General features: G+C 46.9%; 1 protein-coding gene across 1 annotated transcript; it reads left to right on the top strand.

Annotated features, from left to right (window-relative positions):
* The first annotated feature begins 2,253 nt into the window (after nt 1-2,253).
* NSMCE4A (NSE4 homolog A, SMC5-SMC6 complex component) lies at nt 2,254-14,877 on the top strand. The gene is made up of 11 exons (XM_027596448.2): nt 2,254-2,623; nt 3,371-3,448; nt 5,391-5,521; nt 7,317-7,468; nt 9,448-9,547; nt 10,241-10,331; nt 11,202-11,296; nt 12,812-12,860; nt 13,588-13,682; nt 13,778-13,863; nt 14,690-14,877. The coding sequence occupies exons 1-10, from the start codon at nt 2,332-2,334 to the stop codon at nt 13,850-13,852; spliced, it is 1,158 nt and encodes a 385-aa protein (XP_027452249.1). The 5' UTR covers nt 2,254-2,331; the 3' UTR covers nt 13,853-13,863; nt 14,690-14,877.
* Nucleotides 14,878-18,933: the final 4,056 nt, after the last annotated feature.

The following is an 18,933-nucleotide window of genomic DNA, read 5'->3' as shown; positions in this document are numbered from 1 at the left end:
GTGGGTTATTCTCCATTTGTTTCCACCCTTACATCAAATTAATCTCCACCTTTCTTAGCCTTGCTCTGCCCAGACACTGATCTATGGAGTGTATCACACAGGTTCTCTTGCCCACTGGCTTTATATTGGCCTTAGCCAATGGGAGGTAAAATCATTCAAAGAGATGTTTGGGAGAGAGAGACCAAGGTGTTTTACCCCCACTTCCTCTTTTTTTGGCATGACTGCATGCCTCTAGGACCACAGCTCCTGTCTGGTGGCCCCTTCTCCATGGCTTCAGCCCTCATCAGATATTGGTTGCTTGTGCTTTTGGTGTCATATCTAAGAAACCATTACCTAAGCCAAGGTCACAAAGATTTATACCTGCGAATTCTTCTAAGATTTTTATAATACTAGCTTTTACATTTACGTCTGATCCATTTTGAGTTCATTTTTATAGATAGCATTAAGGAGGGGTCCAACTTCATTCTTTCCCATATGAATAGCCAATGGTCCCAGCACAACTGTAGCAAGGACTGTTCTTTCCCCCAGTGAATTGTCTTGGCAACTTTGTAAAAAAAAAATCAATTGACCGTAGATGAATAGGTTTATTTCTGGACTTTTCATTTTATTCCATTGATCTATGTTTATCCTTAGGCCAGCTCCACACAGTCTTGATTACTACAGCTTTGAGGTAAGTTTTGGAATTGAGGAATGTGAGCCCTGCCAACTTTGTTCTTCTTTTTCAAGACTGTTCTGGCTTCTGGATCCCTTGTACCGCCACATGAATCTTAGGATCACTCTCATGTCTGTCTCCTTGTGAGACCATGGATGGCAAAGGCAAGTCTCTGAGCCATCTTTGTGACCTCCCGTGTTTGTAGAGCTCATTAGTACACACCAAAAGCTTGTTAAATTGAACGAAATGTTCTAGGCATTTTTGTCTGCAGCGTGGAATGAATTTCCACCTAGGAGAATGCTAAGTATTTGTCTCAGTTCCAATGCATTGAACTGCAAGTGATAACCCCAAAGCAATGAACACAGGAGATAACACAGGCTGGAGACAGGCAGTTATTCCGCGGCTGAGCTATGTCTATCCTTCCTTTCCACTGCCCCCAGCATTCTGCTCTTTCCTATGCTTGTCACTTCATCAGGAGTAGACAGCTGCCATCACGCCTAGAACCGGGTCATCATACCAGCGTCTCAGAGAAGGAGTGAGGATGGGGATAAAGGCTCTCTTTTCTGGAGGCTTTTTCATCCAGACAGTAAGCCCCTTCACGTCTCACTGATCAGAACTGGATCACATGCCCATCCCTAGTCCAGTCATAGAGGAAGGAGGATAAGGTCACCATGACTCACTTAGGCCAATCACCATTCATCCAGCGAGGCAGGCATCAGAGGATACCTTCCGGAACCCAGGTAAGTGGGGCTCGCGGGTTGTATCAGCCGCTGGGGGGGGGGGTGGGGGGGCGGGCAGCGAATAGTGCTTACCTCCAGCTGAGTGCCCACCATGCACAAAAGGGTATTTTTGTAGACTTGAGTAGTAACTCAACTGCCAATATTGTTCCTTGGAACAAATAAAATGTATTCTCAGCACCAAAGAGAACTTTTGGGAAACGACATTTGCAGCGCAACCCAAAACATGAAGAATGAAACTCCTACATTTTCTGAATATAATTCCATGTCTTGGACCCTGTTGAGGGTATTTTAGAATATTTTAGTTTGAGAACCAATTGTGAACATAAACTGCCATGATGTAGGTATTTAGAAGGGACGGTTAGCAGAGCGTTTACTAGGAGAAAGACCATTTTTGTCGTTAATTGTTGTTGCTCTTCTGTCTTCACCACGCGTGGGACTGCCAGAGGCACAGGGACCTCATCTGATCCGCCCAGTGAGGGCTCAGAGAAGCTAAGGTCACAGAGCCGCCTCTCCTGTCTCCACGGCCCGCGCTTGCCCGGCTCAAACGCCGCAGCCGCCGCGGACGCACAGGCACCGCGCGCCCTGTCGTCGCCAGGCTGTGGCCGGGGCCCAGGGAGCCAAGGACACCCGGGAAGGCGCAGGCCTGGCGGGGTGGGCCCGCGGGCCCCGCGGGGCAAGGCTCTAGGGCCCGCACCGTACGGGAAGCGGGCCCCTGGTGCAGCCAATGTGCGGGGAGCGCAGGGCCGGGGCAGGGCCCCGCGGCGCCTCGGGAGCGCCCCGCGCCGCGCCCGCCGCCGGCCTCCCGCCAGAGGCGTCGCTGTGCGCTGGCGCCGGCCCGGGAGCCGCGTTCCGCGGGGAGCAGGCGCTCGCGCCGAGCAGGGGTTTCAGTTTCTGGCGCGAACTTCCGCCGTTCCGAAGTTGCACGGCGAATTGGCGGCGATGTCCGGGGACAGCAGCGGCCGCCGGTCCGAGGGCCGGGGCCGGGGCCGCGACCCGCACCGGGATCGCACCCGCTCCCGCTCCCGCTCGCGGTCCCCGCTGTCGCCCGTGTCCCGCCGCGGCGCCGCGCCCGAGCGCAGGGAGGCCCCGGAGCGCCCGAGCCTGGAGGAGACGGAGCCGTCGGATTCCGGGGACGAGATGGTGGACCCCGCGAGCCTGGAGGCGGAGACCGACCACGGCCTGTGCCGCCAGATCCGCCATCAGTACCGGGCGCTCATCAACTCGGTCCAACGTAAGGCGGGGCGCGGGCGGGGGCAGGTGGCGGACGCAGGCCCGCGCGGCCCGGCTGGTCAACGGCGCCCCGGCCGACCCCGCGCCGCCCGGCCGCGCCTCGATTGGCTCGCGAGGCGGCCCCGCGCCGTCGCGTGGAGCGAGCTGCGCGACCTTGGCGGGGGCGCGCGGGCCCCGAGGGGGCAGGACGGCGCCGCGCGGGCCGGGACGGCCGGGAAGGGGCGACGGCGGCGGGACGCGGGGCCCGGGGCGTCTTCTCTGGCAGTCGGCGGGTCCGGCGCGCGGTCGCCCGCCCAGCGCGGGGGCGGGGAGGGGGGCAGCGCCACCAGGGAGCTGTCAGAAATGCCAGTCCTCGGGCCGCACCCCGGACCTACCCACTCGGAAACTCGGGGAGGCCCGCCCATCTGTCGGGTGGCCCTCGAGGGGCCTCTGTGGCTTGCAGAGTTTGGGAACCGCCCTTAGGAGCGCTCCTCAGAGGCTGCAGAAGCTGTGGAGCCCCTTGGGTGAAGGTTAAAGGCAGCCGGGCCCCTTTTAAAGTTCGTGCTACTTAAAGGTATAGTTCCCTCTCTCTTTCCGAGCCACTTGGGTTAAAAAGACGGAGATGTGTGAAGTAATCCGCCCCCCCCCCCCCCACATACACACCCGGGGAGCAGGGGCCCGGGCTTGGCTGTCCTGCAGGTGATCGCGTCGTCACGGACTATGAGCGCCTGATGAGTACATTTCCCAAACCTTGTATTTTTTTACGTAGAAAACCGGGAGGATATACTGAATGCCAGCGACAAATTAACAGAAGTCCTTGAAGAGGCCAACACTCTGTTTAATGGAGGTAATTCGTTATTTTATATATGAGCGCTTTTTATTATAAGTTTTAGAGTAATTTTAATTAGTTTCATGTAAGAGCCAAATTATTGACGTCAAACAATTCCCACATATTCTAATAGTGCTTTGCTAGTGTTGCAAGTTTTTTCGTTGTAGTGGTGATTCTGCTCAGATCTCCCCTCAGGCGCCCTGAAGGCTTTATGAGAAATTCTGGGGGTGCAGCCAGCAGCCTATTTCAGCAAGCGCCCGCCACCCCCCACCCAGGTGGTCCTGTTGCTTGTTCAGGGTTGAGAACTTTGCATGTGTTACCTTTCATTTGTCTGTGGTATCGGCTGCTCTATTCCCAGGATGCATTTGTTGAATAGAACACGGTTCTCTGTGTTCTTTGAGGACCAGAAGCTGTATGCCTAGCCATGCCCTACTTATGACTAACGGGTTACCTGTTGCCCGCCGTTAACGTTTTTCTGTCTGCCTGTTCTCAAAGGAGTGTCCTTCTAGCTCTGGTCACAGCCTCCTCGCCATTCCCCAGTGGGGTCTCCCACATTTGCTAAATCTCACTGGAATCCTTCCAGAACTGGGCGTTTGCCCACCACCTGGTTAAATCCCTCCTGCACCGTCCCTAGCTCTGTCTTCTCTTCACTCCGGGACTCCCAGTCGGTCTCCTCAAGGTTCCTCTCGACTCCTTCAACTCCGGTGCGGTTTTACTGTGCGTCTTATTAGTTCCTGAGCCACACATGGCCTCCCCCTCCGCTGATTCCGCCCTGCTGACTGGGTCACCTCGCTAAGGCAAAGTTCTCTCACTCAGCTGGGCTCTGGGCGTCGCTCAGCAAACACAGAATTCTAGATCCTTGGCATTCATGGTTTTAACTCGGTGGAGGCCTCAGAGCCATCTGTGACAGAGAAGTCTGCACTTGTCTCTCCAGCCGCGCCAGGAGGCCGGTGGGCAAGGCCCTGGGGCAGCCCAGGAGCAAGCCTCCAGCCCCGGCCCCTGCTGCCCTCTTTCACGCGTGGTCGCTTCCGCAGCCTCGCTCCCAAAATAAAATGGGAGAAAAATGATGTATACAAACAGAACCGGTAGTCCGCAAGTTCAGCAGCCTGAGGCGGGTTCAGGAAGTGGGGGATCCAAGTGAAAAGGCCTCCAGGCACAGGTGTTTCTGTATTTGAGCGTTGCCCCGTTCCCCTCTTCTTGGCTCCCTTTCCAGTTTGCCTTTCCAGGTGTTCCCAGAGCACTTTTCCCCCTTCCCGGGGCCCCCCAGGCCTGCTCTTAACTCCAGAGGGCCTGTCCCTTCCCCCTCCCCCACTCCCTGCCCCATTCGCTTTGTGTCTCCTTCTGTTGAAATCTTTTTCTCTCTATAGCTTATCTTAAGTCCTGGGTCCTCTGTCAAACTTTTTCGGGTCACCCATCCTCAGAGTCGCTGCCCTGCGGTAGCCTGTTGACGTGGTGGCCTGTGCTGACTCGGGGGGGGGGGGGGGGCGGGGGCTGGGGGGGGCGGGCGGGAGTCCTAGGCTGCCTGCCCAGCCTGCACTCCTACTCTTGCTGCTCAGCAAGCCACCCTGCCTTACACAGAGTGGGCCTCCCTTTTGACTGACCTCCGCACAGGTGGGAATCGTGGCAAAGATGGGCTCCTGGGGTCAGAGGAAAAAGCCGGTGTGGGAGAGGAGAGAGGCTTTGTTGAACCAGAGCTATGAAGAGCTGGTGGCTCAGGTCACAGGAGCAGGACCCCGGGGAGAGAGTGGCTTTTAGGAGGACTGGTCAGCTCTGACTCCGGATTTTGGTGGGTTGGGTAGAGGAGCCAGGTTTTAGAGGGACATGGGTAGGTTTGAGAATATATATATATATGTATTTTTTGGTCCAGTGGGAAATGTCAAGTAAGTAGGTGGAAATTTTGGGAAAATCCCTGTGAATAATGGGTTTTTAGTAATGTGTATTTTCCTTCTTTTCTGAATAGTGTCCCGAGCAAGAGAAGCAGTCCTGGATGCCCAGTTTCTTGTTCTGGCTTCAGATTTGGGCAAAGAGAAAGCAAAGCAGCTGCGTTCTGATCTGAACTCATTTGATATGTTAAGATATGTTGAAACTCTAGTAAGTTCAAAGCTACAGAATCTTAATAAAAAATGTTTCCCATGTCACATATTGTATAATTATCTACTTTGCTAAGATCTGTATGCAAATGGATTTCACTTCCTTTTTCCTTTTTTGGGGGCTGCGGGGGCACGTCTCGGATTCCTCCAAAGAGATCTCACCAAGTTAAACAATGACAGGGGAGCCCTATGGAGGAACTTAGAGGTTTAAAAATCTCTTAGCATTCTAAGACTCTGGGTGCTATGTTTATTTACAAATGGTCATTTTTTTTCATTCTCAGTGACCCCGGGCCTTTGTCCTGGGCTGCAGGTGGCAGGGCTCAGCTGGAGAGGAGTTAGGCCTGGTGGGGGGGCATGTTTTCATTAGTCCTTGACAGTATCTTGGAACCATATGAATATGCTTGGGGTTTTGCTTTTTTGTGGGTCTTTTTGTTGTTTTATTCACCTTTCTTTGAATGGTTGTTACCTAAAATTTTTAAACTTTTCTTTGGTAGATTTACCAAAAAAGCACAGTGAGGCTGACCTTGCATTTTACTATGTTGTGATTTTTTTTTTTTTTTCTGTTTTTGGTTCTACTCTGATCTAACCTCTGTCCTAGCATTTGTGCTAGGACTTTGAATTTCTGCCTGAATGTTTGTTAAATGGTTATTAAAATGATTTAGTACCAGGAGACCGGCCCAGATAAATTAATTCTTTTGTAAAGGCAGGAGGCAGATGAATTTCTTGTGTTTTTAAAACCTTAAATGGTTTAAAATTGAAATTTAATTTACTTAAATTTAAAACCTTAAAATTTTCTTTTAACTTTTTTATTGTGAGGTATAATGCATTTGGAAAATGCACACTCATGTATAGTTGAATAAATAAAGTGACCATATACTGGGTTATCTTTTTTTAAATTACTGGTATTTATCCAGGTGAGCTGTGTACTTTAACAAATCGGAGTAAATTCCCGAAGTCTTAAGGCATTCAGTGTAAAACCCTAAATTACAGCTCTGAAATCGCTGGGTGGGGAGGACCCTTCTGAGTGCATCAAGTATAGGTCTATAAAGCAAAGATGGGTAGATTTGACCGGACAGAAATGGACGCGTCGTCCTTCTGCGGGCAGTAGCGGGGGACAGGGCAACGGGGGGGCAGAGGCTTGCTGACCTTACGTCTCTGATCGGGCTCTTGCAGCCTCTCTTCAGAGTTTGATTGCTTTTATTAATAGGGGCAAGCTTCCCGAGGGCTTTTTGATTATTGTTTATGTTTGATATTACTATTTTAATTTGATAACTTGTAGGCATTTTATAATTTCATAATGTAATCAGGGTACTTTGATTTTCTGTGAGATAGTGTGGGATAAGAGAATTATTAGACTTCTAGCAACTCTTCCCAGGAAGGCAGTGGTAAGATGAGCGATTCTCTGACTCTAGGCCACTGCTCTTTGGATATACTGAGACACAAGCTGAAGAGAGGTCTCTAGGAGGTTGGCTAAAAACGAAAATCCAAAAGCCAGCTAAACTTGCCTGTTCTGTCCTGGAGCCTTTGATTTGGGATGTGATTTCAGATTTGTATGTTGGTACAGCTTTCCTAATACTTTGATGGACTAAGGATTCATTCCTTCTAGTGTTTCTACCTTTGAAAGGTGGAATTTATATAAGATTATTTGTATAATACGAAATGTAGCCAACGTGTTAGGGCACTGAACAGGCTTTTTTGCCTCTGGCCTCTTCAAGTTTAGTGATAGAGATTATTGGATGTGGTGAATGATTGCCTGTGGCTTAACTGGGGTTTTTTGTTTCCCTTCGTTTTTGTAGCTGACACATATGGGTGTAAATCCGCTAGAAGCTGAAGAACTCATCCGTGATGAAGATAGTTCTGATTTTGAATTCATAGTCTATGACTCCTGGAAAATATCAGGCAAAACAGCAGAAAACACCTTTAATAAAACACATACATTCCACTTTCTGTAAGATTATTTTAAAAATCGGTCAGACCAGCCATTTGTAACCTTAAGTTGTTATCGTAGGAACAAGAATTATCTGGTAGGGTGGCGGTGACAATCAGGATGCCATTGTGTGGAGATTTTTCTAAGCTTTGATCGAAAAGCCCATGAAATCTCGATGTGGATGGAACCTCATCCTGCTTAATTTAAGCAGGAAAGGCTGTGGGCCAGAACCGCTTTTACCACAGGGCCCTGCTGGCTCCCTTGTTTTCTAGTGTGTGAGGCTCTGGGTCTGGGGCACAATGTCTGGCTTTATTTTGTCGTCTTTAACCCTTATGCTGTAGGAGGATGATACCTCTTATGGAGGGTCTTTTAAGATTTTACTAACGTACGTCAAGTGCCATTCATTGTAATTTCCTGTTGGATGGTCACTGACTTGTACTGGAAGCCTGCTTGAGTCACTCACATAAACTGCCCGGCCCATTTTTTTGGAAACCACTCTACTTTTGAAAAGTTTATCTTCATACTCAATTTAGCTTCTGTCCTAATTTCCTAGCTCAGCCCTTTTGGAGGAACGAAGAATAGCCCTTGCTGGTTCTTTTGTAAGACCACCTTCAAAGGCATTGGTTGTGACCCCCAGCAGATACTTTCTCTGGGGCAGCCACCCAGTTGTTTCTCCCTTACGTGCTCCAGCTCCTTGGGCATCTGTGTACTCCAGTTCACCCTCCCAAAGCTCTGGAGGGTGGCGGTACCTCAGCGAGAACGCTTTGGAGATGCACAGGTGTGGGGCCACGCATCTGTTTTTCAGAAGCCTTCAGGTGACCCAGGGGCCCAGAACCACTGCGTACATGTCAGCATAAAGATCTTTCATCTTCGTCACAGGATGAAGTCCAAATCTCTGTTCTTTGCTTTTGAGCTCAAGGCTCTGGTCATAAATCCCAGGATCTAAATGCAGCCGGGGTGCTGTGCCTTAAACTTTCTCTCCTTATCCAGCACAGCCTGCGTCCACAGTGAACTGCTTACAGCTTTGTGCCCTTGCATTTGCTGTTACTTTGGCCTCCAGTGTGTTCCCCCAGTCTTTTCCATCTGGGAAGGTTTGCTCCTCTCCCAGGCCCTAACTTGGAAGCTTCCAGTAACTTCTCCAGACAGAGGTATCATTATAAGGTCAGAGATCCCGACCCGATCACTCCCATGTCTGGGTAGATCTCTGGCCCCTGTGCTCTCAGAGCACTTGAGTATTACTCTAGCACAGCACTGTAGGATCTACTGTATTATGTTGAAATGGGTGTGTGTGTGTGTGTGTGTGTGTGTGTGTATGTGTGTGTGTGTGTGTGTGTGTGTGTGTGTGTGTGTGGATTTGGGTCTGTCCATCTACACTGCATGCTTTGAGCTCCTCGAGCTTAGGGACCATATGGGTCCATGTTCTCGGGGCCTTGGCCTCTGCTTGGTACATCTATTACTGTAGCTTAAGTCTGCAGTAGGGCTTTTTTAAAGGGGTGTAGAGAGTCCAAAGGGGGAAAGAATCCCATGGCTTCTGTTTGACCTGTCCTTCTGAGACAGGTGTGGGGTGTGTTCCGTAGTCCTAGGCTGGGAGCCTCGGCCTTAGCACCCCTAGTCCAAAGGCTTTTAACCCCCGTGGAGCTCTTTGTTCCCCTTTCCCACACTGTCAGCCTTCCCACTGATCTGAAGTTGGCTTTGCCAAAGAGACAGTAGGCTAGCTGGGAAGACCACAGGCGTATTTAACGGTTTACTGTTGAGAGCAAACTAGGAAGGCATTTGAGAGGGTATCTGTGGTTGAGTAAAGCTCCTAGGAGTTCTTTGAGACACACAAAGGGAGCAGAAGGATGTCACAAACCTGACAAGAGTTTTGGTCCAATGTCAGTTCGTATATCACTGGAGCCTGGTCTGAATTCGACCATTTCCATGGGAACTGCTTCCAGTTAGTGCAATCAGTTTGTTTAAAAAACAAACAAAAAAAGACATGAAAGCATATTTTTCATTAGGTTGGGTTCAATACAAGGAGAGTTCCCTGTGCCAAAGCCACGAAGCGATCGTCCAAGGAAAGTTCCCACGACAGAAGAGAGGAAGACAATGCCCGACCAGGTTTGTTTTTTAAAAACACCTCAGGTTACAGCAGCTATTAATACAATATACGGGCAATCTGGCCATCTTTCCAAGCCTTAGGGTCTAGAGTCCGGTTTGGTTCATTAAATAATTACTTAAATAATTTCAGCTTTTAAACATTTTATTGGATTAACTCCTTAGTTTTAATTCATGTCTGTAGTTTGGATCAGTTCTCCCAAACCAGGGGTTCTTAGCCTCGGCACCATCAACACTGGGGGCTGGATCCTTCTCTGTTGTGAGAGGCTGTCCTGTGTGTTGTAGGATGCTGTGTGGCATCCTCGGCTTCTCCCCCTTAGGTGCCAGTAGCCTCCCCCTCCCGCCAGTTGTGACAACCAAAAACATCTCCAGATAGTGGCAGATGTCCCCAGGAGGCAAAAGCACTTTCAGTTGAGAATCACTGTTCTCAAACTGCGCCTTTTGTATTTTGCTATTTATGTTCAACCTGAAAATGGTTGATTTGGTAATGTTACTCCTCTATTAAAAAGTTAATATAAAAAATGTTACTGAAACGAGACAATCTTTTTTTTTAACTTTAAATTTTAAGAAGAGGATAAAAACTGCTAGCAATCCCCCAATAAAAGACAGAGGAGTTTGGATATGTCAGAGAGCAGAAAACGTGAATGAGCAGGCAAGTATAGGTCAGTCTGCTTCGTAATGACTTTATCTTTTCAGTTAAATGAAATGGAAGAATCTCATCAAGAAGCAACAGAAAAAGAAGTGGAAAGAATTTTGGGATTGTTGCAAACATATTTTCGAGAAGATCGTAAGTATGATGCCAAGTTCAAAGTAGAGCAATTTGTATTTATCAGTTAGACACGTGTCACTTGCAGTGAGAAGTTATTTTTTTTAAAAAGCATTTTCAGTTACATGTAGTGTTTGAATCATTTTGATTCTTTTTTGGCATGTATGTTTAATGCAGCTTCTCCTTTAGCAATCCCATGGGAGAGTGTTGGCAAAGTAACTTTCCATTTTTGCTTTTAAAAGATGGGGTATTTTCTCTGTTACAAAATAAAAGTTGCCGTAGAAGGGGATAAAGTAGAGTTGAGTACTGACTCCCTCGCTCCCCAGAGGCAGCCACCTGTATGATGTGCTTGTCTACTTTCAGATCTTATGTTTATGTCTGTCCTGTGACTTTGCACATAAGTAAGTTGGGACTTTTTGTTGGTTTTTTTGCTTTTTTCAAAGCTAATCATAATACACACATTCTTCTGCAACCTGAGTTTTCCATGTGGACATTCTTCCCTCTCCATACATCCAGCTCCCCCTTCCTTATTCTTTTCAGTGGTTCCCACTGTATGGCTGTATCCTCTGTGGGTGGACGACTGAGTTCTTTGTAGCATTTTATTCTTGTGAAACCCACTGCGGGGGGAAATCTTGGTACACAACTTTGTGCGCACATGCTGATATTTCTGTATGACAGCTTTTGAGAGGCGGGTTGCCAGATCAGTAGACGTACATATTTTTCACAGATAACGTCACATTGCCCCCCAGAAGGGCTAAATCAGTTTTCACTCCCACGACAGGTCGAGTGCCCATTTCCTTCCTCTGCTAACACAGGAGAATATTGGTCTTACTGATTGGCAAAAATCATCTTTCCTGTTTTGAAGAATTTTTTTTCCTCTTTTGTCTATAGCTGATACTCCTATGTCCTTCTTTGACTTTGTGGTTGATCCACATTCTTTCCCCCGAACAGTGGAAAACATCTTTCATGTTTCCTTCATTATAAGGGTAAGATTTAAGATTATTTCTCTTCTTTCTTTTATAGCTTTTAAAAGGGTAAATAACGGTGCCTGGGTGGCTCGGTCGGTCAGTTAAACATCTCTTGATTTCGGCTCAGGTCATGATCTCAGAGTCGTGAGATCGAGCCCTGCATCCAGCTCTGCATTGGGCGTGCAGCCTGCCTAAGATTCTCTCTCTGCTCCACCCTGCACTTGCTCTGTTTCTCTCTCAAAAAAAAGGGGGTAAAAAAAGCTGTGGATGGGAGCCGGCAAAGGTATTTGTACTAACTGGCATGGATGGTAGACCCGTTGTGGCAAATCATTGGCACACAGGCAGAAGAAACTAGCTGAAAATTTGTGTGGGCACCTGGCTGGCTCAGTCGGTGGAGTGTGCGACTCTTAATCTCAGAGTTGTGAGTTTGAGCTCCACATTGGCTATAGAGATTACTAAACGTAATAAACTTAAAAAAACAAAACAAAACTGTGCTTGCTTTTACATTTTAGGAATTTACAGGATGAATTGACAAAATTTGAATATGGAGCTGTAGATTAGATAACAGTATGGTATAAATGTTAAGTTTCCCAAATTTGATAGTTGTCTTGTAAGAAAAGATCTTGTTCTTGTCAAGAAACATACAGTGAAAGTATTAAGGAAAGGGAGCAGGTTGTCTATCACTTATTTTCTCATGAAAATTCCTAATACGTATGTAGAGGGGGAAATAACGTGGCAAAACTTGAACAGATGGTAAAGCTGGGGAAAGAATATATGAGAGGTCTTTACAGTAGCCTTGTAGCCCTTTCAATTTGAAATTATTTCAAAATAGAGGTTCAAAAAAAAGAAAAGAAAACCCCTACTCAGAAATATACTATGGAAATTTGCTTTCGACTGTCTTTAGTCTTATAACAGGTTGCACTCCCGCTCATGGATGATGAATTTGATTTTAACCTCAGGAAAAATCTTTTCTCGACCAAAGTATTTTCCCAGAAATGATAACAAAGGCATATTTTGTCAGCAGTAAATGATGAGTTATGCATAATAAAATGCCGAGTGTCCAAAAATATGCATGAATCACATTTAAGGGCCAAGTTTTAAGAGCCAAGCCAGTTAACAGTTTTATTTAGGAGATCCTCAGGATCGAGGCTGATGAGAAACCTGAAGGATGCCCCAAAGTAAAGTCTTGTCCATATAATCTCATTATTGTTACAGTACTGTAACGATATTGATTGTCTGGGATATGGAGGGGTTTTTTTTTTGAGAGAGAGAAAGGGGGGAGAGGCGGAAAGAGAATCTCCAGCAGACTCCCTGCTGAGCATCGAGCCTAGTGTGGGGCTCAATCTCATGACCCTGAGATCATGACCTGAGCCGAAATCAAGTCGAACGCTTAACCGACTATACTACCCAGGTGCCCCATGGGATATGGAGTTTTCTAATTAATAATGTTTTTTATCCAATGATTGTAGGTTTTGAATGTAATCTTTTAAATCGGCTTTTGAATCTAAATCTAAAGGTATGTTTGTGTTTTAGGATGGTTTTGCAAGAATAAAGCTTGACCAAGACCGACTGCCAATAATAGGTAAATGATACTGTGTTAAGAAAAATGAGTTTTAGGGAAAATGTATGTTATTCGAGTTCATGAAATGCAGTTTTCTGAATGTAACCGAGTTTGCATTTTAGGTAACTTTTACAATGCTCTGTCTTGCTCAACTAACTGAAATACTGCAGACACAGTCATCAGTTAAAATTAGGGGGTTCATCTGTATCATTGACTTAACATCTGCCCTAAAGGTTAACAAGAAAGTCCCTCCAGTTTTGAAAATGTTTGTAATTATAGTTGCTGTTGTACTTTTCTTCCTTCTGTTTTTTCCCTGAAGGCACCTCCCTCTCCTCTCCTTGAGAGGATCTTTCTTAGTTGAATTATTTCACCAGCTCAGTGCGTCCTTTCTTTCTAAGGTCCCCTATAGAGAGTCAAGTATTTTTATTGCCCTGATTGGTACTTTAATAGTTCTCAATTTCTCTTGGACTCACTAGGGCTCAGCTCTGAGGTTGGTGGGTAGATATGCAGAAGTTTTCAAATGATTGCCACGTGTAACTCTACTATGGGAGGTATTTTTTTTTTAATGGAAGCAAATGGATTACTTACTACCGTAATAACACTCTAACACATCAGTGATGCATGGAATCATAATAAGTATGTAATATTGTAAGTGTCTTCGATACAGGTTCATTCGTTCTCATCAGTTCCTTGTTCAGAGTACCTCTTGCGATTTGATAACCTTTGAAAACTTTTGTCTTTCAAACAGAGCCTGTTAATATTAATGAAGAAAGTGAGGGAATTGACCAAAACACCCAAATTAGGAATCAAGGAATTATAGCTTTGAGTTACCGTGACTGGGAGGTAAAGCTCTGCATGTTGCCCCGGGGTAGTTCTGCTTTCCCACTTCGTTTGCTGTAAACCCAGTCCCCAAACGTTCTTCCTTTGTTCTCTGCCAGGAGATCGTGAAGACCTTTGAGATTTCAGAGCCTGTGATTGCTTCAGGCCAGAGCCGGCAGAGGCTAAGCTCTTGACGCCAGCAAAGGTAGTACTTCTTATGTGTTATTAAATGTTAATTAGCATTCCAGACCATCTTCCTTTTTCGCATTCGGGTGAACTTGGGATTTGCCTCCCTCCAGTGCCCCATTCTGAGAAGTGTGTGTGTGCCCGTGCGAAAGGCCACGTTGGGCCTAGTGGCTGCAAGTCCCCTTCTTCGGATTGCTTCGGTTAAGTAGAATATCGGCCCCTCCCATCAGCTGCGTTCCCCGCCCGATCCGATTTGCTTGTTTTACAGCTCTGAAGTAGAAAAGGAGGAATACCTGGAATAATGTCAGTAAATGGGCCTTTCTGAAATCTGAGTTACGCTGTCAAACACTTCTTCACTTTTACGAAGGAGAACGTGCTAGAAGGAAATCTTCATGATGATCGGGCATTTGCTGTGGGCGGGAGTCAGAAGACCTGGATTCTCTTTGCTCCGTCCCCTTAGTTTAAAATCACTGAGCAAATCACTTAATCTCACTCAGCTTCATTTTGTCTACAAATCTATCTGTAAAATGGGGGGGGCTGAATTAGATCCTTAAGGGTGTTTTTTTTTTTTTTAAGCTCAAATTTTCTATAATTTTGAGAGTTTCAAATTAGCTTTTAATACTTAACGTAAACTCTTAATATGCACCTCAATTAACTGAGCTGCTTTTGTTCCAAGATAACTGAGGGAAACAGAACAGACATAAGGTATATAATATGCGTGGCCTGGGGCTCTACTCACAGAGAAAGGACTAGTTATTAGATCCTGTTTATGTATATCAGGTGAACTTTTGATTCATTTTACACTTATAAACTGGTAACCAGCTATTTTTCCCTCCTCTTTTTAGGACTCAAATGGATAGTGAAATCGAAAGAGGAAAGAAGCATGTATTGTATATATTGTATGATTAAACATTTTTAAAGACAGATTGTTTTTAGTAAAATGTAGCTTTTGATAGTTAATGAATTTGTCATGGTTGTCTTTGATTAAAGGAAATTCACTGCCATCTTCACAAATAATTGTAGTTACTTTTTATTTTCCCATCATGCCAGAGTTTGTCCTTTCTCTAGTCCGTCCCATTAAAACCTTTTTAGTTAGGTTGTTACGGCCTGCACATCATTATGGTTCTTTAGCTGTAAAGTTAGCTGCTCAGGTCCACAAATCTTGGGTTGAACTGTACGAAATTATTGTTCTTGTAGGTAAAACGCAGTCACATATCAGCCATTTTATAGGTTGCAGCCTGTGATTTACTCACAGGAAACTCTTCAGCCCTCTCCTCTGCCAGGCCAGGCTGGATACCTGTCCCCAGCAGCAGCCCTCTCTGCACACACCCCAAAGAGGAAAACCATCCGGCGGGGTGGATGGTGCTACTCCCAGGCTGCCCATCTTTGCTGGCCCTTCAGGCCTGGCCTTGATGTTTTTTCGTCCCTCTCTGGTTCCCTTTCCCACTCCCCAGCTTTCTACATCCGCCTTCCCTGGGTCCCAGCCCTTCCTGGTGCTCAGGTGTGTCCGCCACCCTCCATACCTAGCACTTTCCCTTCAACCACGGTTCTCTGTCATCGTAAAACAACTGCTGTGACCCTTAGTTACTGTCCTGTCTCTTCTTTGAACAAGGATCACAGGCGCCATCCCCTTCTGGCCATCCTGCAACCCGGACGGAGGAGCACCTCCATTCCCAGCATTCCCCGGGGGGCTGTTTTAGGCCAAATTGGTAATTCCTTCTCAAATAGTGCGATCCCAGGGTTACATGCTGTGCATTTGACGCATAAAAATCCACTCCTGGAGGGGAGCCCGGGTGGCTCAGTTGGTTAAGCATCGGACTCTTGATTTCGGTTTAGGTCATGATCTCAGGGTCTTGGGTCAGGCCCTCCGTTGGGCTCCATGCTCAGTGTAGTCTGCCTGTCCCTCTGTGCCCCTGCTCACTCGCTCGCTCGTTCTCAAATAAAATCTTAAACAAAACTCTACTCCTGGAAAGCTGTACATCCTCCTATCTGGTGCTTTCTGTGACCTCCTTACCCTGTCTTACCCTCATGAGTTCTCCTACTGTATCCTGAACATTCTCCAAACTTTATTTGATTCCACTCTGAAAAGCTACAGGCATACGTGACCAATGGCTTATTGGCAGCATAGGGGCTGTTTTAAACATATGCATAAGTTAGCTCCCAAATCTGTCCTCCCTCAATCCCTATAGGGGTACTTCTACTTTATTTCCTCCAGAGAAACCTAGGATTTTTTTTTTTTTAAAGATTTTATTCATTTATTTGACAGAGCACAAGCAGGGGGGAGCTGCAGGCAGAGGGAGAAGCAGACTCCCCGCTGAGCAGGGAGCCCGATGCAGGACTCGATCCCAGGACTCTGGGACCATGACCTGAGCCAAAGGCGGACGCTTAACTGACTGAGCCACCCAGGCGCCCCAAAAGCTAGGATTTCTTTTCCCCCACAGCCCCTACCTTAATTGGTCACAACCTCCCATCTGGTGTCTTGATTCTCTCCATCCTGCCCAGATTTGTGCCACAGACTCCTGTCTGGTGTCCCCCGCTTCCTGCCTGCCCGTCGCATCCCCTCCGCATCTTCAAAACCACTTGTCAGTTCTCAGTGACTCCCCACTGCCTTCGAGACTTGAGAGACCTCAGCTTGCAGCGCTGTGGAGGCCTTACGTGACTGCAGGCTCCTTGCCTCCACTCAGGCTCACCTCCCCCTCTAAACTCTGGCTTTCTCTTCCATCTTCGTTGAACTTCACATTCCATGTCATTCACCCATTTAGAGCAAACACTTCGTTGTTTCTCAGTCTGTTCGTAGGGCTCTGTAACCACCACATCCTGATGCAGAACATTCCTGTCCCCAACCAGTGGCAGTCACCCTTCCTCACCCGTCTCCTTACTAACCCTTAGCCCCAACCAACCGATAACCTACTTTCTGTCAAAAGTTGCCTATTCTGGACATTTCACATTAATGGAATCACACAGGTGGTCTTAATATTACAATTTTCAAGCAAATCTCTTTAGAGTTGCCTTGCTCTTTCCCTTTTGTTGGCCTGTCTTCTACTTGCGTCAAACTCTGCTCATACAAGAAACGTAAGGGGCCTGGGTGGCTCAGTCAGTTGAGCGTCCGACTCTTGGTTTCAGCTCAGGTCATGATATCAGGGACATGAAATCAAGCCCCAAATTGGGCTCCACGCTCCGTGTGGAGTCTGCTTGAGATTCTCTATCCTTCTCTCTCTGCCCTTCCTGCTTGTGCTCTCTCTCTCTCAAATAAATTAATTTAAAAAAAGAAAGAGGGATGACCTTTGGGAAACCAAAGTGGCCTAGCTGTCACTTGGCATTTTGTACCTTTCTATAATTGAATTTTCTTTTTTTTTTTTAAGATTTTATTTATTTATTTGAGACAGAGACAATGAGAGAGAGCACGAGAGGGAGGAGGGTCAGAGGGAGAAGCAGACTCCCTGCCGAGCAGGGAGTCCGATGCGGGACTCAATCCCGGGACTCCAGGATCATGACCTGAGCCGAAGGCAGTCGCTTAACCAACTGAGCCACCCAGGCGCCCTATAATTGAATTTTCTAACCATGCACTTTTTCATTATTTTTAAAAAGTATTGGGGCACGTGGGTGGCTAGTGCGTTAAGCACCTACCTTCAGCTTAGGTCATGATCCTAGGGTCCTGGGATTAAGCCCCGAGTCATGCGCCCTGCTCAGCAGAGAGTCGGCTTTTCCCTCTGCCCCTCCCCTTGCTAGCGTGCTCACTCTCTCTCTTTCTCGTTCTCTCAAGTAAATAAATCTCAAAAAAGTATCAACAGAAGTTATCTGGGCAGGGAGATTATGGGCCCCTTTCTCTTCTTTAAACTTCTGAATAGGAGGGGCCCCTGGCTGGCTCAGTAGGGAGAGCATGCGACTCTTGATCTTGGGGTGGTGAGTTCAAGTTCCATGTTGGGCATTGAGCCTACTTTAAAAAAAAAAATTGTAAACTTTTGAATAGGAAAAAAACAACTAATACATGTTATCATTTAAATATCAAACACATGTAACATCCCCAAAGTCTTTCTTTTCTCCAGAAATTTGTGTTCTAATAGCATCTCGTTCTTACCTCAGTTACCCTGTCTGTGCTTGTCACGTTGTTCGCACGCGTTTTCCAGTGGAGTTCCCCCAGGGCCTGGGTGTGCCTTATTTCTGTGCTGACGGTAGCTGGTTTGGGTCCAGGCCTTGCTGTCCTAACTGCCCTGCCCAAGCACTTCTCACCCAGGGTGAGTATTCTCAGACTGGCATTGCCCATAAGCTGCCCTACTCTGTAGTCTGTATTCTCCATCCGGGGTTCCATAGCACAGACCCGGGCATGGGCCACTTTGACTTCTGTTCTCTCCAGGTAGATTGTAAGCTCCTTGAGGGGCTAAATCCTAGAATCTTGGGTCTCTCTCCGGCTAGGGCTTAGGTTTCTGACATGCTATAAAATTACAGGTGCATTCGAGAATACAAGATAATATGTTGTCTGCATAATTGCAACAGCTTTTAAACCCTTGGTCGATATTTACTTCTGCAGAGAGGGACCAGGGTCTCTTTAGTCAAGATCAATCCAGGAGCTGTGGAATTGTCAGTTTCTTTGTATAAAAATACTTGTTTAGTTTTTATGAGCAGTGTTAGCATAAAAGACAATAGAAAGGATAAAGAAGGATAGATGTGTGTGATGGACTTTTCAGAGCCTTGGAATAGTAGATTAAAAGATGGCTGCAAATTTCTTTGAGAGGAAGAGTCTGTTTCCTCCCCACCTTGAGTCTAGGCTGATCTTGGTGACTTGTCTGAGCAACAGAATATGGCAGAAGTGATGTTCTAGGACTGCGGAGGCGAGGTCAAAAGAACTTTTGTGGAGCCTGACATGTCACCAGAGCCGGAATCACGGTGTAATAAGGCCAGAAACCACATGGAGAGAGGAGACGGGGACTGGGACTGACTAAGCCCAGCCTTCTAGTCAACCCCAAGGGCACGCGGTCTGTACCCTCTAGTCCAGCTGTCACCTGAATATCCCCAAGCAGCTCTGGCGGTGTGGGATGGGGGAGAAAAATCGCCTAGCCAAGTTGTGCCTGAATTCCTAATACAGAATTGT

The sequence above is a fragment of the Zalophus californianus genome, chromosome 15 (genome assembly GCF_009762305.2).
Source record: "Zalophus californianus isolate mZalCal1 chromosome 15, mZalCal1.pri.v2, whole genome shotgun sequence".
NCBI lineage: Eukaryota > Metazoa > Chordata > Mammalia > Carnivora > Otariidae > Zalophus > Zalophus californianus.
The sequence above is the reverse complement of the archived record's forward strand: the minus strand, read 5'-3'. Positions and strand labels throughout refer to the sequence as shown.